The 13,711-nt window shown below is 44.0% G+C and overlaps 1 protein-coding gene across 1 annotated transcript in view; it reads left to right on the top strand.

Annotated features, from left to right (window-relative positions):
- Positions 1-13,711, top strand: part of MASP1 (MBL associated serine protease 1) — a 348,061-nt gene that overhangs the window by 229,691 nt on the left and 104,659 nt on the right. The window contains exons 11-12 of the mRNA XM_069727078.1: positions 2,063-2,203; positions 12,055-12,168. Coding sequence (XP_069583179.1) covers positions 2,063-2,203; positions 12,055-12,168 — 255 coding nt within the window. The remainder of the gene's footprint in view (positions 1-2,062; positions 2,204-12,054; positions 12,169-13,711) is intronic.

Genomic DNA, 13,711 nt, shown 5'->3' with positions numbered 1-13,711 from the left:
AATGGAAAAATCAATGTCATTAATACTATTTGCAGAGTGATAAATGTCTACATATCACAGCTGTGAGAAGAGGGAACTCCCTTTAGGCACAAACTGGAATTTCACTATTGTAATCAGAGAAATACACCTTTTAAGGATGATAACATCGACTTTCTCTTACTGCTCTTACGTTAAAATATATTGCCACGTGGCGCAGGTATGGGAATGGTGAGACTAATAGGGTCATCAGATTATCCGTGGAAAAAATAATATACTTAAGTTGTGACTTTGCAAATGTTCTGATCAATAGCTCAATAAGTATTTTAGTCTTCAGCCATGTTCAGTAAATCTGTGCATCTTTTGAAATTAAAAAAATAAACTGCCTTGCAGAATGCCATGTAGTAAAAGCATTGTCAATGTAGCCACTGTTTTCCTTTCTTTCCAGAGTATTGATCTCTGTTAACAAAGATGACAAATATATTATGCCTTGCCACACTGGTCATGACTATCAGGTTTTCATGTTCTTCTAGCTCTACGCCACTGTCACTCACTTTGACTAGAAAAGATGCACACTCATATGTGTCTTTAATACTTACAATACCGTTGGCAAAAATATGATCAGTTGGGGAATTGTAACACCAATGATGGCGTCACTGCGTCTCTCCCTCCCTCTTCCCGGCAAGGACCCCAACATACTCAGCGCTCTGACCCCACGGCTGTGTGCCCATTCCCTGCTGTGGCTTCTATGTTATCTCTTGTATTACAATTGGATTTCCCTCCCTATACCTTACAGGTTTTTTCATAGTATCTTCAGTGTATAAAGGGGTGTGAACATACGTATATGTCTATAATTTTTGTATATTATATATTTATATCTTCTGGTGCTATTATGTCACCTCTTGTCTTTTGCTTCAATGTGTTTTGAAACGGTTTTTAAAATTGTCTCAGCACTTGTATGTTTCCTAAAGCCATTTTGTATTACTACATAACCTTTTTGGGTGTGCACCGTTATTCTGTGCAGCTTTTTTCTCCAAGCTTCGAAATCTTGTGGATATGCCATAAAGGTATCAAATGGTAATGTCCCTTTATAAAAAGTGCTTTTATGTTCCTCATGCTAGAGATGTGCTTTATTGCTTAGTAGACACTCAACTTGAAGTAAAAAGCTTTACCAGGGTCCAGCAATTTTGCTTGTGAAGGTAAAGATTGCATTTTGCGGTATAAAATCTTTAAAAGTTGCTTTGTAATTGTATACATAGATAAACTATGTATAACATGCTACTTACTTCTCTCTAATGATGGCCAACTACTAGTGATGAGCGAATTTGTTATCCATACATGCTCTGGTGCTAACCGAGTGTCTTCGGCGTGCTCAAATTATATGTGTGAGTCTCGCAGCTGTTAGACAGCAGCAACACACGCATGGATTGCTTGTTTGTTAGGCAATCCCTGCATTTGTTGCGGCTGTTGAACAGCCATGAGACATGCAGCCATGGGGACTCTAACATGTTATTCGAGCATGCCGAAGACACTCGGTTACCATATATGGATGGCACGTTCGCTCATCACTAGCAGTCGGCTATGACTAGAGAAAAGTAGCATGGAGATACTAAAGACACTCGGTTAGCACCTGAGCATGCTCAGATAATGCCTTATCCGAGCACATTCATTCATTACTTCCGACTATCACTACTGGGGTCTTATTTTATTTCTGTGGCTTCCCTGAATCTTCAGTTGTTTTTTTGTCTCTTTTAAATCTGCCATACGGTTCCACAAATATGTTCTGTTTTACTTAGCTCTATTGTTACCAAGGGGGCTACTGCTCACAGGATAATAATGTGAAGCAGCCTTAAGACAAACCCCCCAGAGTAAAGATAAATGATCCATATATCCATATCTCAGGAACTGTATTGTGGTTTTTAAAAAAAAATTAACAAAATTACAAAAATAAGAGCATAAACTGTTGATCGGATCGATTATCAGCACAGACATTAGTGTCACTATGGTTGTAAACTGTGCAGTGAGAAATGACTGAACTAGTAGCCATCCAAGTAATATTCAAGCATGTTGTTAATCCTCCTTTTAGTGTGTGGGCTACCACGGTTTTCGAGAACAACCCTTGCAAGGATTTCACGTGGAAGTACAGCAATGAAAGGAATCTCTCCCTGGATTGCCATGCTTTCCCGTGCCTCCGGTAACAGACCATTCTGTGGAGGATCTCTGATTGGTAAGAACAACTGCACAAGCAGAAATGTAGAATGCCACAGTCTTCTTCAAGTATTATAAAAAGTGAAAATTACCTATAAGTTATATTCACACATGCATATTTCATTTACACAGATAGAGCGTGCTGAGGAAACATGCAAATGCACAGAACTAATTTTTAGTTGCAGAAAGTTCCGTAGCATGTCTCCTCCATGCACAACACAATCCACTATACCAATACCAAGAATAAACACATACAAAGAGCAAATACTACCACACCATGACCAGACAACATACTACCACCACACAGTGACCAAATAATACCACATACTGGTGATAAATACCGTCACACCATAACTAGTACACATATTACCATCACATAGTGACCAAATAATACCACATACAACTGATAAATACAATCACACCATGACCAGACCACATATTACCGCCACATAGTGACTGAATAATACCACATACAGCGGATAAATACCACAGCACCATGACAAGATCACACAATACCACCACATAGTGACCGAATACTACAATACTGATCATTAATAACAAAAAGCACAACACTAATAACACTAATATTACCACTGGTGACATTGTACACAGAAGCTCTGTATATAGGTTCAGTGTACAGGTAATGCAATCATCACATTATATACAGGAACTCTGTAAATAGTGTACAGTATATAGTGTACAGGTAATACAGTCACTCACCAGTGACTTTATACACAGGAGCTTTGTCTTTGTATATAGAATATGGTGTCAGTGTACATGTAATGCAGTGATTACCAGTGACATTATACACAGGAGCACTGTATATAGTGTCAGTGTACTGGTAACAGTGATCAACAGTGAAATTACATGACATTGGTATTGTCAACCACCGTGAATAAGTGCCTCCTCATGGGGTCTCCGACCCCCCTTCTTCCCAACCCCGAATAATGACATGAGTCTCAAGTTGGATATAATTGGCCACAGCGGCCTTTATTATAAACAAACAAAACATATAACCGTAACATGAGCTGGGAAGGGGTCCTTAAAGCTAAAAGTCTTGTGTTAACCATAGTATAAAAAAGTGGACAGGAAATCCAACCATAGATTACTCTCAGCCGTTACCGCACAGGCTCGAGAGCACCAAAATACCCGAAGGGTTATCATTGTCCACTTCCAACTTAGGAATCTGGCCCACCGTTACTAAGATTCCCCCAAATCACCAGACCCGCAGCCAAAACTTATACCAACTGGAGAATCCGTATCCCGACAGATCCCCCAGGCCAATTTAGCACCAACTCCAAGGACCCCTCCCCCCACCTACAGCCACTGTGACCCAAAAACATTGTACCAACCAAGTATTACCAATCACCACAACATATATGGTGGGTGGGCGGGACTGCTCACAAGTCCTCAGAGCGGGTCCCCCACTCACCCCATTACCCTCTCCGGCCAAAAACAGCCCTCCCCTTGGAGCGAACCCAACACCCCCTTATTCCTGCTCCAAACCCCCTGTCATGGCGGCTTCCACGTACGCCACCCGGGGGAGGGGGTGGGGCAGCTCGCTCCAGCCTGGTCTTGACATTGGTATTGTCGACCACCGTGAATAAGTGCCTCCCCATGGGGTCTCCGACCCCCCTTCTTCCCAACCCCGAATAACGACATGAGTCTCAAGTTGGATATAATTGGCCACAGCGGCCTTTATTATAAACAAACAAAACATATAACCGTAACATGAGCTGGGAAGGGGTCCTTGCAGCTAAAAGTCTGGTGTTAACCATAGTATAAACAAGTGGACAGGAAAACCAACCGTAGATTACTCTCAGCCGTTATCCCACAGGCTCGAGAGCACCAAAATACCCCGAATGGTTACCATTGTCCACTTCCAACTTAGGAATCTGGCCCACCGTTACCAAGATTCCCCCAAATCACCAGACCCGCAACCAAAACTTATACCAACTGGAGAATCCGTATCCCTACGGATACCCCAGGCCAATTTAGCACCAACTCCAAGGACCCCTCCCCCGCCACAATGAGGATACTTGACCCCCTCAAGTATCCGAGACCCCACCAACCTTAACCGCTATGGCTCATTCAATTCCAGCCCGCAGTCCCAGGGCCCACAAATCAATGCCCACCGTGTTCAGATGAACGCCATCACCCAAAAGAAATTCGTCGCCCCCACGTTCCAACTCAAAATGGCGCATGGCCAAGCCCCCATTCCGCACAACAAAACGAGACACAGCCCAATTCACCTTGATGCGGGCTTAATTAATCTTCTCCACCGACCTAGCATGCCTCCAGTATTTTCGGGGAACAATCTCCAACCACACAACACACATTTCCCGAAAGGAAACCCATAACCTGAGTAAGTCCTGTTTAATGTCCCGAATCATCTCACGACAAGGGCGAACACCCAAGTTGTTTCCCCAACGTGCAAAACCAAAATATCGGTGGGCCTGTCCAAGCGAATGCCATTAGGTACTTCCTGCATGACTCTGTTCCAACCTAAGCCCCGAAACCCCAGCCACCTGATGACGACCACGTCCCTGGAAAAGCCGAGCAGTCTTCCATCGTCTCGGACGTCTGCCCGCTTTGCGCCCCAGTACACGTAGGAGTGGCCGACAATCCAAACCAACAGCGAGGATGAACCTGGAAAATATAAACAACTTAGACAAGTGCAAACAACAAATAAATTAACCGATCAGCCCACGCCTCTCAAGGTCTCACATAACTCAGATAACGGCCGGACTCCCACGACCTATCCTCTGTACCACTGCAGGAGCCAAACCATTCAGCGCTGCCTCCATAGCAGCCCCAATCCGAAAAGAATGAGAGGCAAACCTGGAAAAATCCACACCGATGGCCTCCAAAGACTACCAAAAAACCGCTACAAACTGGTATTTAGAAAGAAAAGACCCATCCTCGTGACGCAACGCGGTTGAAGCCTATCAAAATTCTGCCAACAACGGACCAGACACATAACGGAACCCGTAACGGCGTCCAAAACCATCTTTTTACCCCATCCCACCTGATCCGTCTTAGACTTCCGAATCCAAAATTGCAGCGACCCCCCGGTAACAAAAACGTCCCCAGCCCAAAGCCCCCCTTGACGAACAGTAGTAGGAGACACCAGCTCCCCAATCCTCAAAGCTCCAAAAAATGCCAATGAAAAGGCTAGGCGAAATAGCGTGGCCTCGAAACTGGAAACACATATATCGCCCAGCCGTACCCCCAACTGCTCCAACATCTCAAAAGACACTGGGCGCCTGCGATCGCCTCGGCTACCTGCTCTTCTCAACCCCTTCGCAGCTTGCTTTACCAAAAATGACTTCGTCAAATCCTGTAGACCCTGGAGCCTGAAACCAAAAGCCAAAGCCGCTATTGTCCTGTCGACCTTCACAGCCGACCATCCCTGATCTGTCCCATGTCTCAACCATAACAACAACGCCCTCACTTGATCCCGACCTGTATCCGCAACTTCACATGACGCCAACCAACTCTCCCAAGTGCTCCATACCAACCGATAAACCGCCCATGTACTAGGAGCCAAGGACGCTTGAATTAAAGGTTCTGCAGCCCGGACACCACGCTCCAAAGCTCAGCCGGGCATTCCAGCCCCGACTCCTCGGCATCCGGAGCCAGCGACCGAAAACGCTCTCCCACTGGAAACGAGACAAAGAGTCGGCAATGCAATTATTAACACTGGGCAAATGTGATGCCGTAAAATAAGCATTCAAGGATAAACAAGACAAAACCATCTGCCAAAGAACTCTGATCACAGGGGGCGAAGCTGTCGTGAAACTGTTAATGGCACACACAACCGCCATATTATCACAATTAAAACGAACCCTTTTATTTCGAAAATCGTCGCCCCATAGATGCACTGCCACCAAAATCGGAAAAACCTCCAACAAAGTAATGTTCCGTACCAACCCTGTTTCAAACCAGTCTTCCGGCCATCTAGCAGCACACCAACGGCCCCCAAAAAAGGCCCCAAAGCAAATACCGCCTGACGCGTCGGTAAATAAATCCAAGTCAGCGTTACCCACTGCTTCCTCCATCAACAATGAACGCCCGTTGTAACAGGACAAAAAACGGTCCCAAACCTTCAAGTCAGCCTTGTGCTCAGCCGACAAACGAACAAAATGATGTGGGCGGTAATCCTGGCTGTAGCGCTAGCCAATCTGCATGAAAAAACCCTCCCCGTTGGGATAATTTTCCCAGGAGCGACTGCACTTCGCGCAGCGGCAATTTCTTCAAACGTCTAGTGCGGGCCACCTCATTTCTCAAGCCCAACACCTTGTCAACCGGCAACCTAAATTCCCACTTCGCTGAATCGATGACAATGTCCAAGAAGGACAGGTTTGTGCACGGACCCTAAGTCTTGCCTGGTGCCAGCGGGACCCCAAAACGCTCAGCGGCCCAAACAACCGTCCTCAACAGGACTTTGCAACATTGAGACTGATCAGGACCTATGCACAAGAAGTCATCCAGATAATGAATCACCGAATCCAAACCGGACACATCCCAAACCGCCCATTCCAAAAAGGAACTAAAGGCCTCAAAATAAGCGCACGACAGCGAACAGCCCATCGGCAAACATCGGTCAACATAAAACCCACCGTCCCAATAACAGCCTAACAACCTCACGCTATCGGGGTGAACCGGCAATAAATGAAAGGCCGACTCAATATCGGTCTTAGCCAACAATGCCCCCTTACCACAACTGCGCACCCACCTGGCTGCCTCATCAAGCGACGTATAAACTACCGAACAAAGCTCTGGATCAATCCCATCATTCATGGACCTCCCGTTCAGTCAAGACAGATGCGGAATGAGCTGAAAATTATTAGGCTCCTTCTTGGGGACCACGCCCTAAGGCGACACAACCAAGTCATCCAAAGGAGGAGTGGGAAAAGGTCCAGACATCCTACCTAAAGCAACCTCTATGCTTAACTTTTCCGACACGAACGATGCATGCAACTCGGCCGATCTAAGGTTCTTCAAACTCGGTGGTACCACAAAAGCCGGAGCAGGAATGCAAAAACCAACACTAAAACCGGCCCCGGAGCAACTCCGCCCTCTCCCTGTCGGGGAACCTATTTAGATAGGGGGCCATCGCGTCCAACCTCAGCAGCGTCACCCCCTTAATCTTCACTTTTCTTTTTCATCCAGTGCAGACTTCCATCGCGTTTTCCAGCCAGGACTCGCCTCTGCAGTAAATAAGACACAGTTACCTATAGCTACTCACCTGCAGTGCATATTCCCCACTTTTTCACTTACTTCTACACGACGTCAGATGAACAAAACAAGCGACACAGTGCCACTCTGCACAGTAACAGGACCCACCGTTTGTTCCCCCATGGAAGGCAGTATCGTCAAATGCAAATTAAATTAAAGCAGTATTAATATCCCCTGATTGGCCTCTACAGCAATTTTGTCCCCCCTTGCCACCATAAACCAACAATGTATGTTCCTCATTCTGACCCCAATACAGTAAATATGTCACCTCTTTATTTAATAAGGTCCTGGAACCCTTTATTTAATGTCCTCATCCTAGGCCCCTATGTTGTCCCCATCCTGCACCCCTATGTCCACTATAAGAAGAAAATAAGCCCTCACCCAACCCAAGATCACAAAAAATGGAGACTCTACGGATCTCGGAAAATGACGCTATTATTATTTTTTTTTTTTAACAAACTTTGGAATTTTGTTTCACCACTGACATAAAAAAGAACCTAGACATGTTTGGTGTCTGTGAACTTGTAATGACTTGGAGAATCAAAATGGCAGGTCATTTTTAGCATTTAGTGAACATGGTTAAAAATAAATAAATAAATAAACAACCGTGGGAATGCACTTCACTTTTTTTGCAATTTCACCACAATTGGAATTTTTTCCCATTTCCAGTACACAATATATTAAAACCAATGGTGTTCAAAAGCACAACTTGTCCCAAAAAAAACAAGCCCTCACTTGGCCATTTTGACCAAAAAATAAAAAAAATTAAGGCTCCGGGAAAAAGGGGAGCAAAAACCGAAAACGCAAAAATGTAAATGGCCCGGAGGTTAAGAAGTTAATAATGTCCCCATTCTGAGCACTTATGTCAGCTCCTATGTCCACTACCCTGCCTAATTACAGGGAGAAAAAAATATTCATGTCACCTTCCTGCACTCCCCTGGTATCCTCTTGCGGTTTCATATTAGGTGTGGTCGTTAAAAAGGCCGCCGATTGCAATTGGGCACTCTGCTCTGTTACAGGCCACACTCTGACGTCACATAGCAGTAACATTGAATGGCTGCCAGCCTATCAAAGGCTGCAGGCGTCAGTCTGTGGCCTCTTATAGGCCAGAGGCGATGTGACATCAATACTATGTGACGGCAAGCCACCAGTCACAGAGCAGAGCGGCCTGTCACAGCTACAGCCAGCATTCATCTTGATGTGTGCGTCGTCACAGGGGCGTCTCCAGGTTTTTGTGGGCTCCAAGCGAAAGAGTCTCAGTGGGCCCCTTTAACACATACCAAGATCCATGATGCACAAATAAGACATATACAGTAGGTATAGTACAATGCCAATGTTTTCGTGAGCTATATCTATTGTAAATTGTACAATAGCTCAGAAGCCAGCAAATCCTCACAGCTCACAACCCACAGAGTGACTGCAAACTTATCTTTTTAGACCAAACAGTATAGACGTCCATACAGTATTGTGGGCACCACAAAGTCCTTCATACAGTATTATTGGCACCACATAGTCCTTTATACAGTATTATGGACACCACATAGTCCTCCGTACACTATTATTGGCACCCCATAGTCCTCTAAACAGTATTATAGGCACCACATAGTCCTCCATATAGAATTAAGGGCCCCATATATTGCTCAATACAGTATAATGAACCCCACATGTTCTTACATACAGTATAATCAGCCCCATTTATTGCTCCATAAAGTTTAATGGGCCCCTTATATTGCACCATACAATATAATGAGCCTCATATATTACTCCATGCAGTATATAATAGTCTCCATATATTTCTCCATATAGTAAAGAAGGGGCCTCATATATTGCTCCAAACAGTATAACTGGCCCCATATAATGTCCCATATAGTATATAATGGTACCATATATTGCTCCATACAGTATAATGGTCCCCATATAATGCCCCATATAGTATATCATTGCCCCCATGTAATGCTCCATAAAGTATAATGGCCCCCATATATTGCTCCATACACTATATAATGGGCACCATATAATGCACCATATAGAATATTGGCCCCATATATTGCTCCATACAGTATCATGGCCTGATATATTGCTCCATACAGTATAATGGCCCCCATATATTGCTTCATACAGCATATAATGGGCCCCATATAATGCACTATACAGTATAATGTCCCCATGTATTGCTCCATACAGTATAATGGGCCCCATATAATGCTCCATATAGTATATAATGGCCCCAATATATTGCTCCATACAGCATAATGGTCCATATTTTGCTCCATACAGTATATGATGGTCCCCATATATTGCTCTATACAGTATGCAATGGGCCCAATATATTGCTTCATACAGTATATAATGGCCCCCATATATTGCTCTATACAGTATATAATGGTCCCTATATATTGCTCCATACAGTGTATAATGGGCAGCATAAAATGGATGAAACAGTATAATGGGCCCCAATGTAATGCTCCATACAGTATATAATGACCCCCATATATTGCTTCATACAGAATATAATGGGCCCTATATAGTGGACCATATAGTATAATGGCCCCATATATTTCTACATACAGTATAATGGCTCCCCCGTATAATACTCCATACATTATAATGGGCCCATATAATGCTGTGTACATAAAAAAATCAAATACTCATCTTTCCCGTTTCCTGCAGGTCCATTCTTCTCAGTGTCTCCTGACTCACTGCACTGCTCAGCACAGAGGACGCACTGTAGTGACGTCATCGCGCCCTCTGCCCTGAGATATCACAGAGTCAGAAGACTCTGAAGTCACTGACGCTGCGGGGAACAAGAAAGTTGAGCATTTAAGGGGGGACCCAGTGCTAGCACCTGGCACCCCCAACTCACAGGCCCCATAGCAAGCCAGTGTCCCCGATGGCAAGTGTCCCCCCTTCGCTCAGGGCTCCAACACTTGCTTGGATGAACTGGGTGGTGATTCCGTGCCTGTTCATCGCAGTGGGTCAGGTCAGATTGTGTGAATACCACTGCCTCCTGAACTTTTAATGGGCCCATGCCCCTAAAAACTTTTGTTATTTTCCTTCTTCTCTCTCTCTCCCGTGCGGCAGCCCATTAGGCATCTGATCTGTATCCTGCCAGGCCAGTTCGATCCTTCATAGATGGCTGCACAAAATCCATTGCGAATGGACATATTGCGGCTTGCAAAGGGATTTTCCAGGACTTATACATTGCTAGCATATTTTTAGCATAGGTCATCAATATCAGATTCCTTGGGGCGTGTTAAAACATCTGGCATCCTCACCCATCAGCTGTTTACAGCTTCTACCAAAGATGATGTATACTGTCAACATAACTGAAATACCATGACCTGATACACTCCGTAGTGACCACTCCTAGATGCTGAAACTCAGCTTCCATTGGAGTGAATGGGAGCTGAGCTGCAATACTTGTGAACATCCACAATACACTGTATGGAGGTGTCATGTTCTTGCTATGTATGCTTTGTATATCTGTTCATTGCTGAAGCAGTACAGCTAATTGGTAGGCTACCAGGTGTTAGACCTCCCACTAAGCTAATATTGATGATCCATGCTAAGGATATGTAAGCACTATATACAGTTGTGTGAAAAAGTGTTTGTCCCTTTCCTGATTTCCTATTCTTTTGCACGTTGGTCACACTTAAATGTTTCAGATCACCAAACATATTTAAATATTAGATAAAGATAACATAAGTAAACACAAAATGCAGTTTTTAAATGAAGGTCTTTGTTATTAAAAGGAAAAAAAAAGAATCCAAACCTACAGGGCTCTGTGTGAAAAAGTGATTTCCCCCATCCTTAAAACATAAATTAACTGAGGCTTTTCACATGTTTGGGAAGCTGAGTTCAAACTCTCTAGCCACACCCAGGCCTGATTACTGACACACCGGTTCTCAATAAAGAAATCACTTGAATAGGACCTGCCTGACAAAAAGAAGTAGACCAAAAAATCCTCACAACCTAGATATCACGCCGCGATCCAAAGAAATTCTGGCACAAATGAGAAACAAAGTAATTGAGATGTAGCCATCGGAAAAGCTTATAAAGCCATTTCTAAAGCTTTCGGACTCCTGCAAACCACAGTGAGAGTCATTATCCACAATGGTGAAAACATGGAATAGTAGTCAAACTGCCCAGGAGTGGCCGGCCAACTAAAATTACCCCTAGAGCGCAGCGAGAACGCATCCAAGAGGTCACAAAAGGTCCCACAACAACATCCAAAGAACTGCAGGCTTCACTTGCCTTAGTTAAGGTCAGTGTTCATGACTCCACCACAGGAAATAGACTGGGCAAAAATGGCCTGCATTGCAGAGTTCCAAGACAAAAACAACTACTGAGCAATAAAAACATAAAGGCTCATCTTAGTTTTGCCAGAAAACATCTTAATGATCCCTTTTGGGAGAATACTCTGTGGACTGACGAGACAAAAGTTGAAGTTTTTGGAAAGTGTATGTCCCATTACATATGGCGTAGAAGTAACACGGCATTTTAGAAAAGGAACATCATAGCAACAGTAAAATGTGGTGGTAGTACGATGGTCTGGGGCTGTTTTGCTGCTTCAGAACCTGGAAGACTTACTATGGTAAATGGAACAATGAATTCTGCTGTATAATCTAGGTGATAAATGGATTGTAACAGCTGCTCACTGCTTACATCACGAATTGGAGGAAGAAAATGCAGTTCTTACGCAAGAAGACCTTTTAACTCCATCTTCTTTCAACATTATTTTAGGTAAGCGGGCATTAGAAGCAATGGCAACACTTTACTGTCATCTTTAGGACTCATGCAGATAAGAGTATAAATTGAACATGTGCTGTAATATTTTTAATCATGTATTACTTTCATCCGAATCTCAAATGAGACTTAGGCTGGTTTCACATTTGCGTTTTTTTGGGTGCGTTTTTGCGGTAAAAAACGCAAAAAACCGCATGTAAACGCGTGCAAACGCTGCGTTTTTTTGACGCATGCGTTTTTGTTTGTGGTGAAAAAAACGCGGCGTTTTGACGCGTTTACATGCGTTTTTTCATGCGTTTGCGTTTTCTAAACGCATGCTGAGAAATGTGTGACAGCTGCCAATCATCAAAATAAAGTAAAAAACCCACTATAAATAGAAATAGTTAGGGTTAGGGTTAGGGTTAGGGGTAGGGTAAGGGGTAGGGATCATAACCCTAATCCTAACCCTAAAGGGATTCCAGCCCTAACTCTACCGCTAACCCTAACCCTAAAGGGATCCTAACCCTAACCCTACCCCTAACCCCAACCCTAACCCTACCTCTAACCCTGAGGGATCCTAACCCTAACCCTACCCCTACCCCTAAAGGGATTAGGGTTAGGGTTAGGGGTAGGGGTAGGGTTAGGGGTAGGGTTAGGGTTAGGGTTAGGGGTAGGGTTAGGGTTAGGATCCCTTAGGATTAGGGTTAGGGGTAGGGTTAGGGGTAGGGTTAGGGGTAGGGTTATGGTTAGGATTCCTTAGGGTTAGGGGTAGGGTTAGGGTTAGGGGTAGGGTTAGGGGTAGGGTTAGGGTTAGGGATAGGGTTAGGGTTAGGGGTAGGGTTAGGGTTAGGATCCCTTAGGATTAGGGTTAGGGGTAGGGTTAGGGGTAGGGTTAGGAGTAGGGTTATGGTTAGGATCCCTTAGGGTTAGGGTTAGGGGTAGGGTTAGGGTTAGGGTTAGGGTTAGGATCCCTTAGGGTTAGGGTTAGGGATAGGGATAGGGTTAGGGGTAGGGTTAGGGTTAGGGTTAGGATCCCTTTATCACCTTTATGTTGGGGGGTGGCATATCAGTGTGTTTTCTGGTTTTTTAATATAAAAACGCATGCGTTTTTAACGCAAAAAAACACATGCAAAAAAAAACGCATGCATCCCCATTGACTCCAATGTATTTTTTGACCCCAAAAAAACGCATGAAAACACATGCGTTCTTTTTGGTCCAAAAAACGCCTCTCAAAAATACTACAAGTTGCATTTCTGAAAATGAACGCATGCAGTAAAAAAAACGCATGCGTTGCAAAACGCGACCAAATGCATACAAACAAAAACGCATGCGTTTTCAATGTTAAATATAGGGAAAAAAACGCATGCTTTTTTTGAAAAAAAAACGCTGCAGACAAAAACGCAAGTGTGAAACCACCCTTACACATTCAAGTGTATGGTTGCAAGAAGAAAAATCATATGCAACACCAAACATCAGAGTGGCATCCGATTTTTACAGATAGATTTCTATTGTAAGGCCAGGGTCACACTAACATAGAATAGGAAAGCATGCTATGCGAGAA

This window comes from Ranitomeya imitator, chromosome 5 (assembly GCF_032444005.1).
Source record: "Ranitomeya imitator isolate aRanImi1 chromosome 5, aRanImi1.pri, whole genome shotgun sequence".
Classification (NCBI taxonomy): Eukaryota; Metazoa; Chordata; class Amphibia; order Anura; family Dendrobatidae; genus Ranitomeya; species Ranitomeya imitator.
Note: the sequence above shows the minus strand (reverse complement) of the source record. Positions and strands in the feature narration are given on the sequence as shown.